The sequence below is a fragment of the Eulemur rufifrons genome, chromosome 4 (genome assembly GCF_041146395.1).
Source record: "Eulemur rufifrons isolate Redbay chromosome 4, OSU_ERuf_1, whole genome shotgun sequence".
Classification (NCBI taxonomy): domain Eukaryota; kingdom Metazoa; phylum Chordata; class Mammalia; order Primates; family Lemuridae; genus Eulemur; species Eulemur rufifrons.
The window spans coordinates 26,010,126-26,036,351 of record NC_090986.1 but is presented as its reverse complement, the minus strand read 5'-3'; the positions used below and the strand labels follow the sequence as shown (position 1 = coordinate 26,036,351).

Genomic DNA, 26,226 nt, shown 5'->3' with positions numbered 1-26,226 from the left:
TCTTATCTTGTTCTAGCAAAGAGTTGAAGGAATGTATAATCAGGATGTTGGTTTCACATTCCCTAAATAAGTCGTATGTAATAGGCCTGAAATAGCTAAACAACACCCAAGCTCTGTCACAGGGAGGTGGGTACTGCACAGAGAGCATATTTTAGTGGCACATAAGAAACAATCTCCTATAGCTTGAATGTGTGTGCTCCTCCCGTCCAAATTCATATGTTGAAATCCTAACCCCCTCCCAGCCAGCTAATCTAATGGCAAATGAAAAGAAGAAGAAGAAGAAAAAAGAAATCCTAACCCCCATGTGACGGTGTTAGGAGGTGGGGCCTTTGGGAAGTAATTAGGTCATGAGGATAGAGCTTTCATGAGTGGGATTAGTGCCCTTATAAAAGAGACCCCAGAGAGCTCCTTCCTTTCAGCCATGTGAGGACATAGAGAGAAAATGGCCAGCTATGTACCAGGAAGAATGTCCCCAACACTGAACCTGCTAGTGTCTTGATCTTGTACTTCCCAGCTTCTAGACTGTGAGAAATAAATGTTTAAGCCACTCAGTTTATAATATTTTTGTTATAGCAGCCAGAAGACACAATCACAGAAAAAAAGGGACATTTGAACAGTAATAGTGTCTTCTAGGCAGTGTCCAACAAGGACAGTGTGTTTCCCATTTTGCTATAATTTTCTTTCCCTGTCCTTCCCTAGCCACCCTCTTATCACACCTTGAGAAGACAGAATGGAAAGTATTTTTCAGGTATTTTGAAAGAATTACATAGGAAACACCCTCTTACAGAGATTTGTATAATAGCATTGTATGCAAAATATACATATGCATACATAAAATGGATACAAGATACATTATATAAAAGATATAATAATAGCATATATCTATATTAAGAGCATTAGAGCCATTAGAAATTCAGCTGCTAGACGCTTGAGGAAGGAAGCTTGCACTTCAAGGATTAAACTCTGAACAGATGCAAACAGAGGACTACAAGCAGGTTCTGCTATTAGTATGTCAACTTTAAAAGAAGGGACCAAGCAGACAGTACATGTTGGAGAGAAAGAACCAAGGTGATGTTAGAAGAGATTCTAGATAGACACAGAGCTACTCCCAGACTGTTTTGGCTACAGAAACATTAAAACTCTGGGAGAGAGGAACTCACATCAATGCTAGAACCACCTTAGATTTATATATAAATTGTGGTTTGCCATTATATTTATACTTTATCAATAATGAATTGTATAAAATTCATCCCTTACTATAGGTTTAGTTCTCATTCGAGTATGTGTTTATCCTTATAAAGCCTAGAGTTGAAAAGAACCCATTCAGGTGACATTTAGCACCTGTCAAGTTAAAGAAAACAAACCATTGCTCAGACTGAGTCCAGAGAAATCCTGCCAATCTGGAGACCCTTCCAAACAGGCATCCTCTCAGATACCTTGGCTCTTACAAAACTTACCAAGGTGTTATGCTACTTAGGAGGTCATGTCTGTATATCTGTTATTTTTAAAGTGTATATTATTATAAATAAATAAACGTGGCATTTTAAAAACATAAATACATTCTCATGATAAAACCGATGGCCCTAACGTTTCAAAAGCCATGCAAAATTATTCAGACCTGCCCTTTGCCAACCAGTATTGTTTCCTATTAACATGATCAAACAGTGCTAAATTTCCTCAGCTATAATGCAAGCAATTATGAAGGGATCAAGTTAAGAATTGTCTAAACTGACAAAAGGCAAAATTGTAGCTGAAAGACTGGACAAAGGGAAATTTTTGAGCAGAAAACTTTTCTTATAATGTTTGATCAGCCACTTACTGGTCGGTTTGACCTTAAATACATTTCTTAGCCTCTCTTAACTTTATTTTCCCCGTATTTAAAACAAGGAGACTAGTCTACCATACACAGTTCTGTAAAGTTAAAAGATAAACTTTGTGTAACACCTAGCACAGAGGCTGCCACAGAATAAATGCACAATTAACATAACATCTTCTAACAAAAATTTATGGAGCATTCACTAAGTGCCAACCATTGTTCTAGAGGTTGAATATGTTGTCAATGATCACATTAGTTTCTTAACTAATGAACACTAAAAAATACATCTTTATATGGTGAGATTATGAGGTTTTCCAAAAAAATAAAGTATCAGTACAGAATGTTGTATTTTGTTACTCACTTACATAGAGAACAAATTACTTTCACTAATTCTGACTCCTTTGAATCTTTAGGTTTTTCTTTTTTTTCCAGAAGTCATGATCCTACATGAATAGACAGATCACAGAAAAGGAAATGCAAGTAGGTTTTTTTAATGTATGAAAACACAGTGACCTTCACTTATAGAAGAGAAATGCAAATTAAAACTTACTGAAATACCTTTTCACCTGTCAGATTGACAAAGATGAAAAAGTGTGATGATATAGGGACAAAGAGCATAATGAGAGAGAAAGGGGGAACTGTTGCTCTGGTACATAGGTGTTAGGAGGGAATATCGTTCAACCTCCTGGAGGCAATTCGGAAATATCTTTTAAGTTTCAAATGCATTTATTTGTCCTACAAGCCAGTAATTCTATTCTCTTTATTTATCTTACATGTTCAAGGTTATCTGTTGTAGCATTGTTTGTAAAGCAGAAGATTAGAAACCCCCTAAATGCCCATCAATGGGAAACCGGTTAAAATTTTTAAAAATCAAAATTAAACATTTCAGGATAAATCCATGGAACAGAATACCATACAGACATAAAAAAAAATGGATGAGAAAGTCTTTTATGTACTGAAATGATTTAGAATATGTAAAAAGAGAGAGAGAGAGAGAAAGGAAGGTACAAAAGTGTTTATAGCATGCTACCATTTGGATAAATATACAAACATGTTTGCTTATATATTTATAAAATATACCTAAAAAGTTAGAAAAAAAATGATACTATCCAGCTGGGAGATACAGGGACTTTATTTTGTACCTTTTACATTTTGGACCTCTTATGTGTATTATTTATTTATTTATTTTTTTTTTTTTTGAGATGGAGTCTCCCTCTGTCACCTGGGCTAGAGTGCTGTGGCATCAGCCTAGTTCACAGCAACCTCAAACTTCTGGGCTCAAGTGATCCTCTTGCCTCAGCCTCCCGAGTAGCTGGCATTACAGGTGCGTGCCACCACACCTGGCTAATTTTTCTATTTTTAGTAGAGACAGGGATCTCGCTCTTGCTCAGGCTGGTCTCGAACTCCTGAGCTCAAGCAATCCTTCCGCCTTGGCCTCCCAGAGTGCTAGGATTACAGGTGTGAGACACTGAGCCCGGCCTTATATTATCTATTTTAAGATTTTAAGATTAAAAGATTTAGAAAACTATGCAACAACCTAAAAATTAAGTAAATTAAGTGAAAATGATATATTATAGGTAATGTGTGCATTATACAGATGGCCCTCTATATCCATAGGTTCCACAATGGCAGGTTGAAAATATTTTTTTAAAAAAATTAAAAAAGCAATACAATAATAAAAAAATGATACAAATAAAAAATACAAAATAACAACTATTTACATAGCATTTACACTGTATTAGGTATTATAAGTAATCTAGAGATGATTTAAAGCATATGGGAGGATGTGCATAGCTTATATGCAAATATAAGGGACTTCAACATCCGCAGATTTTGGTATCCTGAGGAGGTGGGGGTCCTGGAACTAACCCTCAGGACTTTGAGGCATGACTGTAATTGTAACTATATAAAACATATGAGAATATGAAAGGAATAAGCAGAAAAATTGAAATGGAATTATAAGCATTTTAAAACTTTTTCACCAATATTTCTATAATTATAAATAATAGAAAAGCCATTAAATCATTAAACATAAAAATTTGACATAAAAATAATTTTATTTTAATTTCTAAAAATATTAGCCTAATTGTGATTTTTCTTATTTAAAGAAGAATAAAATGGACCCATTTTTAAGTGCTTCACTCTTGGGGGGAAAAAAGCTATGTCCTATGCTTCTTTTTAAAAATGTCAACTGAATTCGTACTAACTCAGTAGGGTATTTTATACTTGTTATTGTGACCTTTTGATTTCACTAACTCTATTGTAGCCTAAAACAGTAGCATCAGAAGGGAACTGTGTAGTTCATTAGAAATTTGTTTTTAGAAATTCATTTTCTCTTGCTGTATATTCCTAAAGCGATGGACCTATCTTATCCAATCAATTAGCATTGTTAAAAAATACTACTGGTAATCCGGCTACCCCTATGTCCTATTCCATTTAGAATTTCAATGTTCAAAGTGGAAACCAAGCACAGGCTGTTCAGTATTAACTGTGCAACTTATGGACCATCCCCAGCCACTGAGGAATTGAAGGAACTTAGAACTCACCAAATGTACTTTCTAAAAAGATAACATCCAAATATACTCTTAAGAATGGTATCTTTAGGAATCAGGAAGAAAATTCCTAGTGTCTAACATAGTTTCTTTCCTGGCAGTTAACTCAACTATTTAACTTTACAGTCTGTTGAGTTGGTTTTTTTTTTTTTTTCATTTCTGAATTATATCTAAATTTAATACTGAAGACAGCACTTAGCATTTCTGTAGCCTAATCTTATTTCCCGTGATAAATGTGTGCATTTGCTCCAATTACCTTAGGAATTATTAGAATTTCAGAGATTGGTTCAGAGTTTTTCCTGTATTTTAATGTTCTGCCTGCTTTTGCTCATTATTGTGATCACATACAACTTTATACCTCTATTGCTTGAAGAGATTTCACAAAAAATAATTTTAATAAATGTCATGTGCAATATATTTGCATGAACTGCCTCGTGAATTTGAAATTCCAGAAGCTATAACTCTGTTAACTGAAATGCTTTAACCTGGATCTCAATATGTGAAAAATCATTTAAGGCCAAATTGGCTTCAACATAAAACTCTTTGAAAACAGCCTAAAGTAATGGTGAGTTCTGGAACTAGGGCCAAAACATTATTCCTTCTGTGTCTTCAAAGAAAGGCTGTGGCTTTTTGTTTATTTATATGTACATGACATTACCAAAGAAAAACAAAATTTTAAACATTAAAGACATTAAAGGTAATAAAGACAAAGACAATTAAACATCTAACATCTCTGAACCGCATGTAAGTCACGGAGTTTCTCATCCATAAAGGTGTAATGTGAGCTTCCACCTAGAACAGGAAGAGAAAAGTGACTAAAGAGATATCCCTACCACAAAGAAGAGACATTCATCCTTTAGAACAGGGGTTGGCAAACTAAGGCCTGAGGGGCAAATCAGGCCCACAGCCTGTTTTTGTAAATAAAGTTTTATTGGAGCACCACACTCAATAAATAGCTTATGTATTATCTATGGCTGCTTTCATGCTACAGCAGCAGAGTCAAGTAGTTGCAACAGAGACCATCTGGTCTGCAAAGCCTAAAAATATTTGCTATCTGGCCATTTATAGAAAAATGTTGCCAGCCCCTGTACACTTAGTGGGCTTCCTAGAAGGAAGGAGACAAGATTTAGCAATCCTGGAGACTTGAGATGCTGAAAATCAAATTACTAACATCACCTTTAGTGGGAAAGAAAGGTTTAGGGTATAATCCTCAATTTATCAGAGGATTCCACTGTTCTACTTATAATATTTTAGAGTACTGGATAAGAAGTATTTTGACATTTTTCCTTATGACTATGGATTGTGTGTATAAATCATATATCTGGCAATGTATGTTTTACTAATAATTTAATTAGAGATGTACAGTATGGATAAATAGATGTACGGATATATAGCAAAGAAAGCAGACACCAGAAATGCTTGGCATAAACTGATGGCTGAGGTAGTAGCAAGAAAAGTGATCTGAAATATCAAGTGAAAACCACTGAACAATGCAGGATCCCAGAGAACAGCAAAGATAGCAAACTCACAGATAAGCCCCCACCTTGTTAGAGGCTGGGACCATCAGCGCATACTTCTGACAACCCCTTTATTTATTGCTACCACACAAACATGAGGGGAGACACATTTTTTTCGAAGGAAGGAACAGCTCTACCAGCTGCTTCCATCTCAGGAATTCTTGCATCTCACCGGACCACGCTTTAATCTATCTGGGAGCCCCAGAAAGCTACTTCACACCATCCTTCCCACCACCAGGCAAGCTCAGCGTCATTGGAACCTACACTTTTATTCTCCCTCTTCATAGCTCCTTCTTTTGTACCCTGGGTTGAGTAAAAATAATAAATCATCTTTGAAATAACTCTGCCTTTGTGCTTGTTAGTAAATCGCCTTAGGACACAACTGTCTGCTTTGGAGAACCAGAGAAGGAAACTTAATTAAGGTTTGGAAATTCAAACCCAACACACGGTTCTCTAATTCTTTCCCACTGACTACCATAAAACACAGTATTATTTTTATGATACCATTCACAATGTACTTGACAGTTTCTAGAGCAACTTCATATTGCCCTAATCTACTAAGAGTCACTTTAATGAGCACAACACTCTCACCGCCAGATCAGGTCATGAGACCTGTACTTTGCAGAGTGGGAAAGAGAGGCCCTGCGTAGTTCAATTACATTCCAAATATTGCACAAGTCAGTACCAAATAAAACTGATTTGACTCATAATTCAGTACTCTTTTACTATGTCATGCAGCCTCCCAGGAGTCCAGAAAAACAAACCGCCAGAAACTGACAGTTTGAGCATACATTGTGCTATGTATGGGTTGAACTGTGTTCCCCCTAAATCCATATGATGAAGCCCCAGCCCCCCAAAGTGACTGTATTTGGCTATAGGGCCTCTAAGGAGGTAATTAAGGTTTAATGAGGTCATAAGGGTGGGTCCCATGAAAGGATTAGTGTCCTTGTAAGAAGAGACAGCAGGCCGGGTCTGGTGGCTCTTGCCTGCAATCCCAGCACTTTGGGAGGTGGAGGAGGGAGGATCACTTGAGCCCAGGAGTTCAAGACCAACCTGGGAAACATAGTGAGACTCTGTCTCTACAAAAAAATAAGAAAAATTAGCCGTGTATGGTGGCACGTGCCTGTATTCCCAGCTACTCGGGAGGCTGAGGCAGGAGGATCGCCTGAGCTTGGGAGTTCAAGGCTGCAGTGAGAGATTATCAGACCACTGCATTCCATCCTGAGTGACAGAGTGAGAAACCCTGTGTCTTTAAAAAAAAAAAAAAAAAAGGAAGAGACAGCAGAGAGTATTTATTCCCTCTCTCTCTCCACCTGTGAGGACACAGCTGGAAGACCCAGGGAAAGAAAGAGCCCCCACCAGGAACCAAGCCAGCCGCACCTTGATCTTAGACTTGCCAGCTTCCAGAACTGCGAGCTATAAATTTCTGTTGTTTAAGCCACCCAGTCTGTGGCATTTTGTTATGGCAGCTTGAGCAGACTAAGACACGTTGCTAAGGTTAACATTAAGGTGTGGAAATTTCTGAGAAAAAAATAGCATTTTTGACTACAGTACAATCTAAGTGGATAAAAATATAAACTCAAAATACTAGCAAAAGGAAAAGATGTAAAATTTTTTCTTGTAATTGCTCCAAAACAGACATATAACTATGAAGACAGTGTCAAAATAGATGACGGTGAGTCAAGTGTCTCTAAAGCAGACACAGGACCGGGACTCAACTGCTGGAACAGGAATGTTTATGTTGTTTAAACCTCCTAAGCCAACTCCAGTGAGCTGTACTTAAAGAAGAAAACAAGCAGCCCCATGAGCTGACATAGGGGAGCTGGCCTGGTACTATTTAATATTAACCCGCCCTCCTGTTGGACATAAACAATTTCACAGAACATCAATATCAGACAAGGCCACTCTGTGATCGTGATGGATCAGGACAAAAAAGAGAGAGAATTTAATAACCATGCCTGTAAAAAGTTGTTGAAGTTATGTGTCATTGTCATTGATGTCATTGTCATCACAGCTCACTGCAACCTCAAAATCCTGGGCTCAAGCGATCCTCCTGCCTCAGCCTCTCTAGCAGCTGGGATTACAGGCCCACACCACCATAGCTGGCTAATTTTTTCTGTTTTTAATAGAGACGGGGTCTTGCTCTTGCTGAGGCTGGTCTTGAACTCCTTGGCCTCAAGCAATCCTCCTGCCTTGGCCTCTCAAAGTGCTACGATTACAGGTGTGAGCACAACCTATGAGCATTGGCCAAGCCACAAAAGGCTTGACATCGCCTTTCTTGGCTAATTTGAGCAACTGCTTCTGTTTTACCAATTATGGCTTCAGCCTCAGTCTAGCCTCCCCTACCTATGGATGTGAATTACCGTGTTGAGATACGTGATCATAGTTAACCCTGTTCCTCCTGACGGTCTCTGATTCAGAGCAAAGCTTCCTAAAATCCTCCCCCAAATCACCCAGTACAAGCCCAAATCCTTTCAGTTCTTTCCAGCACCCACTGACTGAGACCCTCCATGGTCCTCCATTCTCCCCTTGAGGAGTAATGACCCCACCGTGTTCCGCTGTGGCTGCGTTCCTAGAAGGCTCTGGCTGGAGGGCATTGATGGGGTAGCTGAATGATGCAGCGCTGACTTGCATTTCCTCGTTGTGTTTGTCTTAGGAGAGTCCCTGGTGAACATATTTTAAAACTAATAAAGCTCAGAATTCTAAAATTGACAATTTCATTGTCAAGTTTTGTTCAGTTTTTTTCTTTTGTTTTAAAGTGAGAAAGAAATCAGACTCAAATCTACCAAGGGAATGCATCACATTGAATTTTAAACAACCATGAGGCTCTCCCTGAGTCAACAGCAACTTCCTCTAATGGCTGTATTTCATCTCAGAGGCATGAATCTGACTAACAAATTAAATGACATCAAATGTGAGTTTTTGTATTAATGCCATTGTTGAAAGTATTTGTCATTTCTGTCTGTCCAACACTCCTTCTATCTCTTCTTTCCCTTTCTTTCTTTCTTTTTGTTTTCTGTTTTTGTTTTTGTTTTTTTGAGACATAGTCTCTCTCTGTTTCCCCCAGCTGGAGTGCAATGGCATCATCATAGCTCACTGCAACCTCCAACTCCTGAGCTCAAGCTATTCTCCTGCCTCAGCCTCCCTAGCAGTTAGGACTACAGGCACACGACACCATGGCTGGCTAATTTTTTCTATTTTTAATAGAGACGAGGTCTCGCTCTTGCTGAGGCTGGTCTCAAACTCCTTGGCCTCAAGCGATCCTCCCCCCTCGGTCTCTCAAAGTGCAACAACAGTTACAGGTGTGAGCCACCATGCCCGGCCCACTCTTCCCCTTTTCTGGCTGATAGAAACTTTCTTTCCTACAGGTAACATTGGCCATGGTTTTTATGGGTTAATGCACTACAACAACATTCATTTCACCAGCGAAAAAATCATTTATCATTATGCTAATTTATGAATCCGCCTCTGGATTGTAAACTCCTGTCTAAGGTCATCCAAAAGCTAACCATCCTTGAAGTATGGGTTTCTGATTAGGGGCTTCAAATGCTATCTAACCATCTCTACAGCTTAGATTAAAATTAAGTTACATTTGCATGCACTGCATTGTTCACCCAGAGAATAAAGCACCACCAAACCTTAATCTTATTGAAAAACAGATAAATCTGACATAGTATGTAGAAAATTTTTCATCTATTCTGAATCTTTGAACATACCACAAAGATGGGATCATTGGCAGCTGAATGTGGCAAAGCACTTGTCCCGTTCAGGAAGGAATGAACCAAATTATGAAGGCTCCTCACTTGAGAGTTCAAGGTCCCATCTGCTCTATTGAAACCTTCCAGGGCATTCCTGGGAAAAACCAATATGTCAGTAGCAACAGGCAAAGATAAATAAAGATCTTTTTTTTATTTCCAGCCTATATGATAGTCTTCCAATTTGAAATTGGGTAAGGATATGGGAAGCTCTGTCATAGCTAATAAAGTAAGAATCAGACCCAACTTTTTTTTTTTTTTTGAGACAGAGTCTCGCTCTGTTGCCTGGGCTAGAGGGAGTGCCGTGGCGTCAGCCTAGCTCACAGCAACCTCAAACTCCTGGGCTTAAGCGATCCTACTGCCTCAGCCTCCCAAGTAGCTGGGACTACAGGCATGCGCCACCATGCCCGGCTCATTTTTTCTATATATATTTTTAGTTGTCCATATAATTTCTTTCTATTTTTAGTAGAGACGGGGTCTCGCTCTTGCTCAGGCTGGTCTCGAACTCCTGACCTCCAGCGATCCACCCGCCTCGGCCTCCCAGAGTGCTAGGATTACAGGCGTGAGCCACCGCGCCCGGCCCAGACCCAACTTTTAATGATAATCCTCTATAAGGGGGAGGGAAATTCATCTTTAAAGAGACTTTGTGAGTCTCACTCTGTCATCCAGCAAGCTGGAGTACAGTGGTGCAATCACAGTTCACTGCAACCTCACACTCCTGGGCTCAGGTGATCCTCCTGCCTCTCAAAGGGCTGGAATTACAAGCGTGAGCCACCACACTCAGTCAAGGGGAAGGAACTTCTAATCAATGCTATTTCTGTGCCTGCTCAGTTGAATTATATCTCTTTTGTTTACGATACGACAACTATTTACCTTCATCTCTGTATTTCATGCCCTTAGAGGGCAGGGTCTGTGTTTTCCTCAGATTTTTTTTGTTGCCAGGGCTCAGAACCATGCCCAGTACATGGCCTATGATCAATAAATGGTTTTTGATTTAACTTATAATCTCATATTCCTATTTCTCAACTAAACAGACCTTCGGCTTGACTGAAGTGTATACAGCATTCTAAACATATTCCCAAGCTCCCCTTATCCTTCTTTCTTTCTCCCTCCCCATTTTCAGGAAATTCTAATTATCCATACTCTAACTTGGTGATCCTCCAATTTCAGAATCACTGAAGAAAAACGGATATTTCGTGCCCCACTCCCAGAGTGTCTGATTCAGTAGGTGCAGGCTGGGTCTTCACAATTTGCATTTCTAATCAAATCTCAAATGTCAATTATGGTGGTCTTGGCACCAGATTTTAAGAACTGCTCCCTTAGCTTAAATCTACAGGGAATGCAATCTGTTTTAATAGGATCTTTGTCATAACAAAAAACTAATGCATACTGCTTTTCAAAACAATCTTAAATTTTACCCTTTATCTACCTTTGACAGTGCTCTGAGGGCTGTGTCCAGTCCCAGGACAAACTCTGAGCCCAGCTACACTTAGCACAACCTCTACATTTGTGTTCAGCCTATCCTGCCCCTAGCTCCATAAAATTACATAATTTATACACAGTTAGAGAGAAAATCCAGTTTTGAAGAAGACTGTGAATCTATCTACCACTCCTTCTTGGAAGCCCTATCCATCTTTGTTTAAAATCTTTTTTACGTACATATTTGTTATCATTAGTAAAGTCTTTTTGGTGGTAGAAAATTAATAGTTGGTCTTTAAATTTTAAGTATTGTAACATCACTGCTGTGCTATAATTTGAGTTGGCTTTAGTCTGCAATAATCCTCTGAGATCTCAGACCCCAGTACTAAGGTCTATGGCTGATAAATTTCTAATGCCAACATTTAAAAAAATAGAAAAGAAAAAGAAAAAGCATGGGTATTTAAAAACTGCTCTATTTAATAAAGTACCCTGGTTCCACAGATTATACCTATATATGTACAGAAATTAGAGATACAGAGGATGGTTTTGACCAGCTGGGTTAGAAGATATTAAAACTACATGGTTAGTTACAGTAGATGGATAATGATTTTCCTAACACTAACTCCTTGCTAACCTCTCTTATCAAGCCTCGTTCCATTACTTAGCTTTGTATATCCCTCACAAGACTTGGATTTCCTTCCAGTCTGTTACAACCATTGGCGTGAAAATCTGTAAGTATTCTAAATGCCAGTCCCGCAGAGCTCAGGGTACTCACCTAAAGCTGAAGGTAGAGTTCTGGAAGAAAGGAGGATTGTCAAACTTCTGGAGAGACAGACAATCTTGTATGTCTTTTAAGGTTGGCAATTTCTCACTGTTTCTTCCCACTTGATTTCTTCTCAGCAAACCTTCGTAGGTTCCATTGCACAGCGTGACCCGGCGGTTGTAGTCATCCAAGCTAAGATTCGTAAGAGATTAACAATCATAGTATAGTGGATAGGATGCTAAATTTGGATCGAGCAAATCCATCAAGGTCATAGTCATGGTAAAATTTTATGACAGTTACCTTACGAGGGGCAAAAACGTGGTAAAAGTACGACCCCCGAAAGTCATGATGGATCAAGACATTTCAAAACTGTAGGTGCACCAAATATGAATGCAGGCATAAATATAAATAATAATTACCATCCCACTGGAAAGACATTGAGGAGGTGTACAAGGCAAGATAGTGACGCCAACTGTGTGCATTTGAATGGTGAGCAACAGAAGAGAGAGTAGGGTGTCCATGGTACAGAGAGCTAGGCCAGTTTTGGCAGAAGTGGTCTGTAAAGAAAGGAAAGCATTTTAGGCAAACAGAGGAGGTCAGAGTAAAAGTGGATGGAACCGTACAGAGGGGAGGTATTAGAAGAAACACTGCGTTGGAAACTGGTCCAAGGCAGGGGGTATCAATAGTCACATGGTAAGCACAGAGCTGAGAAGGCCCCATGTCCATAAAACATTATATCCTACATGCCTATTGTGGCCTGGAATTCACCTCCAAAGCATTACCTCATTGGCAGAGATAAAATTTTAAAGATGTTACTGTGTGAGTTTTAATGGAGGATGGAATAGAGTGGATATATGAGAACAGAATCGACAGACCCGCAGGATGAAAGGGGCCAGGACCGAGCACTAAGCAAGAAAAGGCCTCCAAGGCAGCAGTTCCCAAAGTGTGCCCCAGGGAGGTGGGCTGTGAAATAAGAGTTCCAGGGTCAGATAACTTTAGGCTCCTCTTGAAGAAGAAGAATATGTTTATCTATGGAAGGCTCAAAGGCATTCTAAAAATTTTTTAAAAACCTTTAAATCTCAGTCATCTCTAAATTTATTTGATCACAGAAAACTCTTTTCTCATACCACCTATTCCTACGCCGAGGCGCGATGGGAGATGGCGCTTTATGGAATTGAGCTAAGTCACGGAGAAAGCACGGCTGACGTCCCTACACGTGGAGCGCTGTCCCGCTAGCTGGGCCAAGGCCCCTGGAAACACGAGCCCGCCCAGGTTCAAGTGCTGGCAGTGACCCCCGGGAGGTGAGCAGGGCTCTGCACCCAGGGGCACTCTAAGGACCCAGGAGGGGAGGCAGAGTAGTGGGGTCAAAAACGTGGGGATTTGAGAGAGAAAAAAATAGAATAAAAAATAGAATAAAAGAAGGTAGGGGAGCTTCCTGGGGAATGTTTCTCTGAGATGTGTGCCAGGAAAGAGAAACAAATTCAAAATGTCTTTCAAGACAGAATTCTTCATGGGCTGCAGGCCACCTACCTGGTCATGTGGTCTTTTGTGGTTCAGAGACCAGAGACCATCTTTCTCTGGTCCCACACCCCTGTCCACCTCAAGTAACCAGCGTCCTGTGGTCCAGCCATACCAGGCTGTTTCCAGAGACTTTTCCAGCTTCATACATGATGTTCCTGCCACCAAGGACTCATCCACCACCCTCTCACTCTCCTCATCCTCCCCTGCACCTGACTGAGGTCTGAGGCCCTTTCTATCTCAGAACCACTGTCTCTGCCTCTTGTGGACGTGCCCTGACTCTCTTGTCTTTGCACACACATCTAGAATAGCATGCCTCACGCTGAATTGTAATTTGTTTGCAAGAACTCTCTCTTTGTTAATACCCAGTGATATTTTATTCATCTTTGTATCCCCAGCAGTATTCCATCACCTAGAATATGACCGGTGCTTAGCAAATGTTGGCTGAATGCAGGAACTACTCCTAATTTTAAAACAGTTGATCTCAAAATGATGGCCAAGCATACTCAAGTCACAAATGTGATTTTGATACATCTATTTCTTTTTGTTAGAGCTTAGAATTTTAAAAATTCCACCTCCCACAGGAAAATTGTTTTCAGAAACATGAAAACAGAACCCCACATGCATTAGAAACAGAACTATAAAGTGACTTCTCCATCTCCCAGACATCAGAAAAGACAGTCTCTGGATACCATTGCAGGGACACAAATGTCCTTACCTGTCACAGACAATTTCCCAGCTGGAGAATCTTGAGTTTTGACTAATCAGAGTCGGATCATCTCCTCTTGCTGCCCCAAATAGCTGGTCTGTACACACGTCACACTCGTTCCTCCCAGTGGCAAAGTCCCAGTAGGGCAAAGCAAAGGACTCATTGCCAATGAGTCGCTAAAAGCAAAGTGCAGACCCAGTCATTTAACTCAAGCCATCAGATACAAGAAGAAAGTATACGAGGCCAAGACTGATCTGGGTCTCCACCAAATGTATAGCAAGATTAAAAGTACCAGATGGATAAATGAAGAAATTGTAGTGTGTGTGTGTGTGTGTGTGTGCATGTGTGTGTGTGTGTGTGTGTGTGTGTATATATATATATATATGCCACATGCAATGGAATATCATCCACCCTTTAAAAAGGAGATCCTGCCATTCATAGCAACATGGATGAATCTGGAAGGTGAAATAAGAGAGACATGGAAAGAAAATTCCTGCATGATCTCACATTTATATATGGAATCTTAAAAAAAAGAAAACAAATACGTAGAAACAGAGAGTAAAATGGCGGTGGTCACCAGGGACAGGGAGAAATGGTAAGAAGAGGTAGGAAGTAGGCCAAAAGGTACAAAGTTGCATTTATGTAAATGAATAAGTCTAGAGATCTAATGTACTACATAAGGTCTACAGTTAATAATACTGTATTGAATACTGGTAATTTGCCAAAAGAGTAGACCTTTGGTACTCCTACCACACACAGCAAAAAGATGACTGTATGTGATGCTGGGTATGTTCATTTGTTTGACTGCAGTAATTGCTTCACTATGTGTATGTATATCAAGATAAGTATATCAAAACATCATGTTGTACACCTTAAATATATATAACAAAATATTTTTTAGCTTAAAAGGACTAACTGTATGGTACTGACCAACCTGGAGATCTCTTTCCAGCCACAACAAATGGTACCGGTGCCAGGTAACAAAGGCAGGTCCTTGGTGTGAGAAATCTATAGCCTTGTAGGGATGCCCTGGTCCTGAAACAATTGGGAGACATGTTAGAGACCACAGAATAGAATTTCTTAAATGCTAAACCTTACCTGGGATACATCTAAAAAGCCAATAAGTCTATGATGTTTTAATAATAAAAAAATTTTGTTATTTATCTCTCCAAAAGCAATAACAATGACAGAGGAATTTCAGCAGCAACTCGCACTTTTAGCATAAACTCTCCTTCATCTCCCAAAAGTTTGATTTCCAGCAGAAATCTAGGAAATTCAGGTCACTTTCAGTGTTAAGAGCCCCTTAATTGTTTTAAGCAAAAACTCACTAAGATGAAATAGACTATACAAAAGAATAGGTCATTAAGACTTAAATGAAATATACTTTTAAAAGACATTTTCTAACCTACTCCTTACAAATATATATATTTGTAAGGGGGGATTGATTAATAATATAGCAACCACACTTTGTCCTAAGGCAGCATTTATATAACCAAAATGAACTTCCATGGATTTTGCTTCATCCATCAATCAGTTATAACAACTGACAAGCTGATAAACCTGGTCGCTGAGACCAGAAGAGGGAAAAATACATCTAAACCATTTTGGCTGGCCACTGGAACTGCCAATTTTAGCAAAAAGCTTTGGACAATTTAATGATCTCTTTACTGCCTGCTCCATCTTTCTTCCCTCTTTCATAACAGCTTTTGATGGTTATGTAGAAACTCCAGCTAACCTGAGTTCTTTTTCAAAGTACCTATAATAACTTCAGAGAACTGAACAGACATGAATATAAATTTAATTCCTAGGTATGACCAGAAACTATAGTTTTCTTTTCCTCTTGAGAGACTACCCTCTCATAAAGCAAAAATTCCTCTGAATGATGACAGGAAAACTATAAAGGTTTATAGCCAGAAAAGCCTCCTTATCTATCGATAAAGAAAGACAGATGCTTACCTGTGAGGCAAGTTTTAAAAGGCTCACACTGAGAAAAGAACAGCTGTTGTTGATGTTGGCTACACAGTCCTTTTTGCAATGTTTAATCCAGAGCAAAGTTTCAAGTTCTCAAAACATAAGGATGAGGGGACATCGAGTGATAAGGAAGAAGTGATTAACACAAGGACAAAAAATTCCAGATGAGAATCCCACTATTCAAAGTGAGTTCAATGTCCTCAGCCATCCTGATCCCAATGAAGGACCCCAAAAGTGGGGACATTTCCAGGTATAAATGCATGCATTTAAGATGGCTAGGGGAAGAATCCAGAATGAATTCAGCCCTCCTGGAATAAGCTGGTATCTATTGCTTTCCCTTGACTGAAAAATAACTAAAAAGGACAAAGCTGAACCTATTAGATCAATGAAGTTTATAACAGACAACTCCCCATTCCAAGTCCTACCCAGGCCCCAATTTTAGGACCTGGAAGGGCAGGGCATCATTTTCTCAAGAATCCAACATAACTTTGGTTCCAAGGGCTAAGCAGGAGAAACTCTACGTGACTCAGCTTATACTATTCCTTGATGATACAATGAATGATTATCTGAAAGTCTGTCTATCAAGTGGTAGACTACCTAAAGTCTATCTAAAGTCTACCATGTGAGTTTAATGAGATACACCCTTCCAACATGAACACTCTAATTCTGCACAAAGAAGCTCATGTGCTTTGGCACATGTTCAGTTAATTCCTCTAATTCGAAGAAAAGGTCAGAGAGGGCTTCCACAGCCAGATTTACAAATGTTTTCTTCTGGAATCAAAAGGAATTCACCTCCACTTCACCAACTCATGCCTTTGATGATTAATAGCTTCATAGAGAACAGTTTAGACTTTGAACCAAGAACATAAAGTAAAGGAGAGAACATTTAAAGTGTCTGCAGTCAACATACAGGAAGAAACTACTCTGTTCTAACTTCAGGCGCTATTTGATAATTCCACGACTTTCATACACCTAACCCTGCCTTGAGGTTCTCTCTTGTTAATTAACTTGCATGAAATTACTTCCCATCACCATGCCCTCCCCCCACCCAATCACAAACCTGTAATAATATACCTTGAGCCAAGGGGGGAAAAACTCACCTAATAATGTATCTCTAACAGAATAATAATGGAGCCACACAAAAAAATCGTAAATGCTGCAGTTGGCGATCTGCGGCTGGGTCCCATTGGGCCCGAGCAGGCCCAGCCAGTGTTGCGTGGTGATCACGTAGTCGGGGTGTGCGCTCTTCTTGGCAAGGTCTAAGGCGCCCAGGAACTGCTCTCTCTCCTGCGGAGTCAAGGCATGGACATTCTGCCGGACAACTGGTGGTTTCTTCCGATCGCAGTTGGGACCGGTCCAGCCAAACTTGCAGTCTCCACAATTATAGCCGGCAAAGTTTCCTAGTTTACAAAACAGGAAAAGATGGAAGAGGAAGTGGGTTTATGTCATTTGGAAGAAATTTCTGAATTTGTATTCTGGGGTTGAATGGAAGAGAAGAGGAAGGTGCTTACAGAGAAAGTCGGTGTCCTGTCCTTGGTCTCTCGAATATTTGTGTCTCCAAAGGGACTAAGTACTAGAGAGTTTCCTAGACACATCCCCAGCAAAGAAACAGGATACCAAGTGCGTTACGAGCTGTAATGCGCTGAACTGTGTCCTCCCAAAGCCCTAAACCCCGGTACCTCAGTATGTGGCAGTATTTGGAAATAGGGTCTTTAAAGAGGTCATGAGCAGTAAATGAGGTCCTCAGGGTGGACCCTAATCCAGCATGACGGGTGTCCGTAAAAGAAGTGGAAATTTGGACACAGTCCCAGAGGGAAGACCATGTGAGGAGACGGGGGAAGATGTCCATCTGCAAGCCGAGGAGAGAGGACTCAGAAGAAACCAACTCTGCCAACACCCTGATGCCAACCTCCAGAACTGTGAAAGGATGAACGTCGGTTGTCGAAGCCGCCCGGCCTGCGGTACTTAGTTACGGCAGCCCCAGCGGACTCACACAGGGCTCGCCTTCCTCTCGGGCTGGCAGGGGTGTCCCTTCCCTCTTCCTCTCTAGGCCCCAGCCCCGGGTTGAGGGGCGGCCTTGGGCGGCCAAGGGGCGCAGCCCTGTTGTTTCTGCGGCACACACAAAAGGACTGACACAGAACAGGTCGCGGATTTAGAGAGGGAAGAGAATATACACCAAGCTAAATTAATAAATAAATAAGCTGATTTCCAGGGATTTAGATGAAATCTCACGTTTAAAAAGCTGGTTTATTTCACAAAGGAGACAGGCGTTAAGACAAAATCCATGGAGGCTGGCAGGCCGCAAAGGTGACTTAGCTGCCACGATGTCAGGAAGTGCAAATCACTGCGGGGATTTCCTGTCCGCTGCACGGACGTCCCGCTTTATCAAAGCCCGGGGAGTGAGTACGGTACCAGTAATGCCAAGTCAAGCATCTCTCTGATTAGCGTCTGAAGTTCAAATGCTTTTCGCTCGCCCTTGACTTTTGCTTTCTTAACTTTCCAGATGGCTGCTTTGGGTACGCCCAGCACCCCCTTCCTTGGGTGGTAAGTCAGAGAGTAAAAGTTTAAATATGATTGGAGCAAAAGATTGAAACAAAAGAGATAATAACGCTCATTTCCTAGAAGGTTAAGATTAAAGGGGTTATGTAAAGCGTTTAACAGGTGACCACCAGCTCATTTAATCTCCTCCTCCTCCTCCTAGTCTGTCTCATGCCCCTAGGCCTATGCACTTGCTTTTCCCTCTGCCGGGAACCCATTTCTCTCACTGTCTCCCTAAATTCCTCTTTGCCAGGTGACCTACACCCCCTTTAAGCTTCATAGTGGACAGTGGAGTCCTCTATAAGGTCATTTTTTTTTTTTTTTAACAGACATGGTAGGTCTCTGTTGCCCAGGCTGGAGCACAGTGGTGTGACCACAGCTCACTGCAACCTTAAACTGCTAGGTTCCAGCAATCCTCCTGCTTCAGCCTCCCAAGTAGCTGGGACTAAAGAACCACACCCTGCTAATATTTTTATTTGTTGCAGAGACAGGGTCTGGCTGTGCTGCCCAGGCTGGTCTCAAACTCCTGGCCTCAAGCGATCCTCCCACCTCAGCCTCCCAAAGTGCTGGGATGACAGGTGTAAGCCACCACTCCCGGCTGTAAGACCATTCCTGATGCCACAATCAAGATGCTCCCATGCTGTGCTCCCTTGTACCTGTAATTCTCCTTTCATCGCCTTTATCACATGGATTGTCAACATCTCTACATTTGTTTCTGCTCCAAGCAGTGCCTAGGCCTTTGCTTGGCCTTGTACAAAATGGATGTTTGTTGAGTGAATGAAGGAAGTTAAAGCATGTAGTAGATGAAGCAATAAACATACATTTTCTCTCCCTTTCCTTGTGGATTAGCAGCAAAAGCAGCTCCTGTAAATAATTTTGATAAAACTATTAAGACCAAAATAGAGGTGAGTAAAAAGTGCTATGATCATAGGAAAGAGAGTGTTATTTGAATATCTCAAGGAAAAGAAAATTTTCTAATAGCATGAAAAGAAAATGATTAGCATTTATACTCTGTAAAGAAAATGCACAGGCTTTCTATTAACCTAATGGATTTTTTGATGATTAAAGAAAATTTCCTTAAAAATGTAAGTAGGGAGAATTTTTTAAAAAAATTATAATTGTGGCCAGGCGCGGTGGCTCACGCCTGTAATCCTAGCACTCTGGGAGGCCGAGGCGGGTGGATCGCTCGAGGTCAGGAGTTCGAGACCAGCCTGAGCAAGAGTGAGACCCCGTCTCTACTAAAATTAGAAAGAAATTATATGGACAACTAAAATATGTATATATACAAAAAATTAGCCTGGCATGGTGGTGCATGCCCGTAGTCCGAGCTACTCGGGAGGCTGAGGCAGTAGGATCACTTAAGCCCAGGAGTTTGAGGTTGCTGTGAGCTACACTGACGCCACGGCACTCACTCTAGCCCGGGCAACAGAGTGAGACTCTGTCTCAAAAAAAAAAAAAAAAAAAATTATAATTGTTTATTTGGGTTCTATGTTCTTTATAATATACAGAATATTCTACCTACCCTTCCCATAGTTCAATTATCTGTATTTTCCTGTTTCAGCACCATATGAGAACATAAGTAAAAAACACTTAAAAAGACAAAATTCTACCTTTCCCAACACTGAAAATCATGTTTTTGAATAGTTTGAGTTAAACATTAAAATCTTTATTGATTGCTGGAGTGAAACTCCTAAATATAAATTATGTATTTAACAAATATTTATTGAGAAGCTATTGTAACATTGGATGCTATGCAAGATGCTTCAGGTTTTATGGAACTTGGAGTCTATTTTCCCTGGAACTACCTTACTAAAATTCTATAATATCTATTTTAAAAACAGATTTATTAAAGCATATCACCTACTCTGGTAGCTTTTATAAGAATAGAGCATTTGTTCAAAAGTGATTGAACAAAATGCTGTGTCTGAATAATAGTAACTACCCAAATTAAATTTCAATCCAATTTCCAGCTGCTTATCTATAGTCAGCTGATTGGAGCTAAGTGTACAGTTAGTCATCTCTCTGCAATAGGAGAGGAACTTCTTGTTTCGAAATACTAGAAATATGGGTGATAATAATATGTCAGTGTAGGTTCATTGCACCAAATGTGCCACTGTGGTGGGGGATGTCCATGGAGGATAGTGGAGTCGGGAGGGGCAGGGGACACATGGGGACTGTCCATAATTTCTGCTCAATTTCCCTGTGAACCTAAAATTGCTCTAAAAAGTAAAATCCATTAATTTTTTAAAATACCACATCTACATTTTGTGACAGTGAATTTGGTACATTCCTACATTTAAAGGCATAAAACTTGTTTTGGAATTTTGGGGTCTGATTGCTGAAATTGAGTAAGTCATAACTTCTGCCATGAATTTTAAGACTACTCTATTTTCTTTACCATAATTCTTTTTGGTTGACAGAAACAATACCATCAATAACTAACTGTATCTCTCACTTAGTTATTCACCCAATAATTTATTAAACCCTTACTACCTAAAGGGCAGCCGAAACTACACATGTCTTGATAGTGGGGGAGGCTAGGAGTGGGTGAGGGCAGGGGCATACAGGGAATCTCTGTACTTTGACTCAGTTTTGCCATGAACCTAAAACTGCTCTAAAAATTAAAGTCTATCCAACCCATGGAGAAGCAGGAAAAAAATAAAATAAAATAAAAAAATAAAAAAATAAAAATTAAAGTCTATTAAAAAAAAACAATATGCCTTCCTTTATGCTTCCATAACTTTTTGTATTATATATTCAGACAGGTTGCCATACCCAGTAACTTTGGACTTAAACTCCCAGAGCCTGTCATGTTGGGATAAGAGTTCCGTTTCATAGAGTTCTTATGAAACACAAGCACGTTAATATGGAGCACTTAGAACAACAGTGTCTGATACGTAGTAAGTCCTATGTCAAGCGTTATTACTAGTACCATTAGATACCACTTATCAGATAGTACAGCAATGATTTGTTTGCATATCTGTCTTCCTTCTCACTACACTGTACACCCCTGAAAAATGATGTCAGTTTTTTCCCCCTCTCTGTACGTAATGGGACTAACAGGTGCTAAATAAATGTTGGTTGGGTAAGTGATGAAGGAATCAATGAATAATTGAATAAAAGGCATTAAACATCAGGAGATACAAATACAGAAGATCCCCAACTCATGATGGTTCAACTTACGATTTTTAACTTTACAATAGTACAAAAGAAAGCCATAGTCGGTAGCAACTGTACTCCAAATACCCATATGGTCATTCTATTTTTCACTTTCAGTATAGTATTCAATAAAGCACATGAGATATTCAACACTTTATTATACAATAGACTTTGTGTGAAATTATTTTGCCCAACTGTAGGCTAACATAAATATTCTGAATGTATTTAAGGTAGGCTAGTCTAAGCTATGATGTCCGATAGGTTAGGTGTTTTAAATGCATTTTTAACTTATGATATTTTCAGTTTACGATGAGTTTATCAGTATGTAGCCCCACTGTAAGTTGGGGAGCATCTGTATAAATAGGCACAATGCCTTTGTCTATTGTAAATGAAAGACACATGCACAATGAAATGGGAACACAAGTCTAACAGTTGAACAGGTGGGAGAAGTGAAAACAGAGGAATAAGCCAAGCTCTGTGGGACAAAAAATAAATGACAAAATGATTAATCCCGACTCAGAAGATCAGAGATGCTTGGTGATGCAACTATGGTGAACAAGGAACTTTAATATAACCCGAGTTGCCCCCAAGAAGCAATGTACAAGTACTAATAAGAAAGCATGTGTCTGAATATGAGCTCACCTGTGACCCAGAAATATATTCAATTAAAAAATTCTTTTTCTACCATGTCTTAGAGAAAATATGCCAAAGCTCTACAGTCAGGTCCCTTTCATTTCTGAGCTTTCAAACCCAACCTAAAGAATCTGTTACAATGCCAAAGACAACTGAAAAACGTAACAACATGAAAGCCTATTGTACAAAATATTTATTTCTAATTTAGATTTCCTAGTGGCATCTTAACATTAATTTAATATCAGTTAATTTTTTCCCTTAATCAACCAATAGTAAAAAGTATATAAGAAGAGGAACATTTTAGAAAGAATTGTGTTATCTTATTTGGAAATGGAGAGAGAGGGGAAAAGGATCCCTAGATGGCATCAATCTATCTGCCATTGAATGTGTCCTTGAGCAAAAATTAAATTTGAAGAGTCAAAGTCCTATACCTACTTAGGACTGGAAAGAGAGTGAGAACATCTAAATACCACACGTTCCTACATGAACTGCATCAGCTAAATCTCAGAAAGCCATTAGACTAAATAATCTTAAAGACCACCGATTAGTGAATTTACAAGGAAGTCTAAATAGCCTATTCCTTTTAATTAGGGATTCTATTATTTTAATAACAATACTTTATACTTGCATAGGTCCTTTCATCTACAGAGCTCAAAAGGACTTTACAAGTATGGTTTCATCATTATCCCCATTTCAGAGATTGGAAAATGGAGGTACTTAGTCACTTGTACAAACAAGAAGTTCTCAGCCAACTGTTCAAAAACTATTTGGTGCACAAGTTTTTCAAAAGCCCAAAGACACAGCTGCCAATTGTGTATTCTCATAAATACCAACTGGCAGGTAAGATTTACAAGGTGAATTGCTAACGTCAAAGTCTCTTAAAATTCAGCTCTTCCTGACAACTAAGTTCAGTAACTTTTATGTTTCAGTGTATCCCTACAGAGACTAGAGAAACTGTCTATAGAGAATTTGAGAATTTAGGGCTTTTTCTTCTTTTTTAAAATCTCAGAGTTTTTATTTGTTTCTATTTATTACGCTAAAATCCTTTCACCAGCTTCATGATTGTGGAAACCATGCAGGGTTTATTTTCCAATGAATTAACAAAATTCAGGGTCATCAATAGTCTGGTTGCCAGAAGCTAATCTACATCTCTTCCTTAAGACATTTTGGATGACCCAAGAGTGTCCTGGGGACTCCATTTGCAAAAGAATCACGAGGCTACCAGACAGGAGGGTCTTTGGGAGGCTCCAGATCAGAAAATCATGGAGACAAAGTGAGCCACAGCCTGGAATTGAGGTCCGGGAGCAGTCACAGCCTTGACAATGGCTGCAGACGAAGACCATATGGCTTGAGGAAGCCCTGCTTCCTTGGACTGGTCTTTGGACGTGTGATTTCCTCACAGCCTGGACTTACAGGACACGCTGGGGATCTCTTTTCATGTTTTGAAAGTAGATGTCTGTGATCCTAAGTTCCTGTCACTTCTGGAGCAATATTTATAAGTATTTCCTCAGCAAAGGGAGATAGCAATGGTTTCTTCTACTCTGCTGTTCTCTATTCTTTCTATTCCCACCTTAAAAAAAAAAGAAAAAAATCTTGCTAGCCAGGTCAAAAGTATAAAGGAGATGGTGATAAGAAGAGTCAACAATTAATCTGATTTCCTAAAATCTTCTGCCCCGAGATTCTATAAAATGGAGATTTCCTTCTTTTGAAAGTGGTGGCAGTTTATCAATGATTGACATAGAAACAATTGTTCTGGAAGTATTTTTCGGTTTTGGACAAAGAAGTTACTGTGTTAGTGTGGTTTCCAACCCCACAGGTACACAGGTAATATGAAACCGCCTGTTCCACATTAGACTGAAGAACTATGAGAATCTAATCATGAGACAATGTCAACAGAATCAAATTTTCAATATGCTATTAAAAACCGTCATCATTAATACCCAGGGCAAAACTAGGACGTAAGATTTCCTTTGCATCACAGCATTAAAAATATGACTACAAAATGATTATAAAGCCAGAATATTCAAAGAAATAAATCTAATGTCGTTCTTTCATCAACATCACAGGGCTTTGTATATTCCCTTAGTAAGACCTCTTCGTGGCCTAGCGTAGCTCACTGTGTATTCTCCTATGTTCCAGCATCACATGAGAACAGAAGTAAAAAAGATTTTCAAAAGGACAAAGTCTCATGCAGCCGGCCACCACTGAACAGTGTCCAAGGGCTCTGCTGAAGTTGCCGCTTATGTTTTTTGTGTTTCAAATGCCCGGACAGCCTTTGAGAGTTTAGTCCTGCTGTGCGTGGCTGCTGAAAGCCAAAGGGAAATGTGACTGAAGAGGATTTGAGAAGGCCCGGAAGAGCCGGAGGAACATGAAATGCACAGAGATTTCAAAGAAACAGGTAATAAGAGAGACCGGGGTCTACAGGAGGGACATTGGGCAAATTTCGTAAAGCCCGGTTCAAATTCAGATAAGAGTGAAAGAAAGCCATTGTTATCTAAGAACAACCCCCCCCCACCCCCCGTTTCCCAGCTCCCTGAGAAAGCTCTGTCTTGCCGCATCTCTCCAACTTTGGCAAAGTTACAGCCCAGTCATAGCTTTAACGAGAAAGGTGCATCCTGCTTGAGATCTGTTCAAGCCATTAGAAATGCTGAGACCAGGACTGCAGAACACCCGCCTTCCAGCCCTGCCCTCCAGATGCCAAGCCTCACCCATCCTCTCTTCAGCAAGTGCAAACCCATTTCGGGGTGGAGGGGGGCACCAAATCCATCTTGAAAGGACTTGCTCTGAATTTCAAAGCTGCCTCTCAAGCTCTTTAACTGCCCCTTCCAACAAACAAGCCAATGTATGTTGGCATGCGTTCATATAACCAGGCTTGGCCCATGCAATATTTATTTGGTTTTCGTAACTAGATGCACTACAGGATGTGAGGAATATATCCAAAAGCAGCCACACTGACTATGCTTCTTACCAACACCCAATAGTCTCATCTCCTCCTCAGAAGGGGCTCCTTTCCCACAGGGCCCTCCCCACCAAGCGTGGAGTGTGGGCTGGGTCTGCCCACGGGGGGCCTCACCTGTGCACTTGCAGGTCCGGTTGAAGAATTTTCTTGGCCACTGCTCACGGTCATCCTGGTTTCGCAGGATGTAAGGACCACTCCAAGGCCTGGTGTCGGCTTGCACCTCTGTGCACTGCCCCCGGCCTTCCTGAGAGCCACAGATGTTGGCCAGGTCCACACCCAGCGGCGGGCAGCACTCCTTGTTCAGCAGGCTGTCCACCGTCATGCAGACGCGAGGGAACTGAGCCCAGGCTCCAGGCAGGATCCCGCAGCCCAGGCAGCTGAACAGAACCCCCCAGCAAAGGGGGCTCATGGCTTTATTATTGGGAGATCTCTCTCTCTCTCTCTCTCTCTCTCCACTCCGTGTCTCTCTCCTGCCTTTCTCCTTGTCTTCCACTCTTGAGCTCTTGAATATTCCCTCAGTTCTTTTTTTCCAGCTATATATTTTTTTGCATTCTATCCCTCTCCTCTTAAAAAATTCCCGACAAAAATCACAGAACCTACACGTGTGCACGTATGTGCATGCACATGCACACACTCTTTTATGGGATTCAGACAACTAACACAAAGTTAATTTCATTAGAAGCGCTTCTAACAACCAAATTTAATGAGGGTAGCACTTCTCACCATCTTCCCCCGTTAAATCAGGCTTTGTCTAATTGAGTTAATTGACAGAGCATCCAGTCACACTACTTAGGCTGGTATTTCTAAACCTCCTCCTTTCCTCCCCAGCTCTTGACTTTAATTGCCTTGAACTCAGTTCAAAAGCCAAACACCGTGCTGCCTTTATTCTGCCTGGCTTGCCAAGCCACGGGGCCCTG

General features: G+C 40.3%; 1 protein-coding gene across 1 annotated transcript in view; it reads right to left on the bottom strand.

Moving 5' to 3' along the window:
• Window positions 1-25,718, bottom strand: part of DCT (dopachrome tautomerase) — a 35,912-nt gene extending 10,194 nt beyond the window's left edge. The window contains exons 1-6 of the mRNA XM_069467098.1: window positions 25,424-25,718; window positions 17,121-17,420; window positions 14,984-15,084; window positions 14,059-14,225; window positions 11,835-12,014; window positions 9,602-9,737 (exon numbers count right to left, since the gene is read on the bottom strand). Of these exons, the coding sequence (XP_069323199.1) occupies window positions 9,602-9,737; window positions 11,835-12,014; window positions 14,059-14,225; window positions 14,984-15,084; window positions 17,121-17,420; window positions 25,424-25,718 (1,179 nt within the window). The remainder of the gene's footprint in view (window positions 1-9,601; window positions 9,738-11,834; window positions 12,015-14,058; window positions 14,226-14,983; window positions 15,085-17,120; window positions 17,421-25,423) is intronic.
• Between the last annotated feature and the right edge of the window lie 508 nt (window positions 25,719-26,226).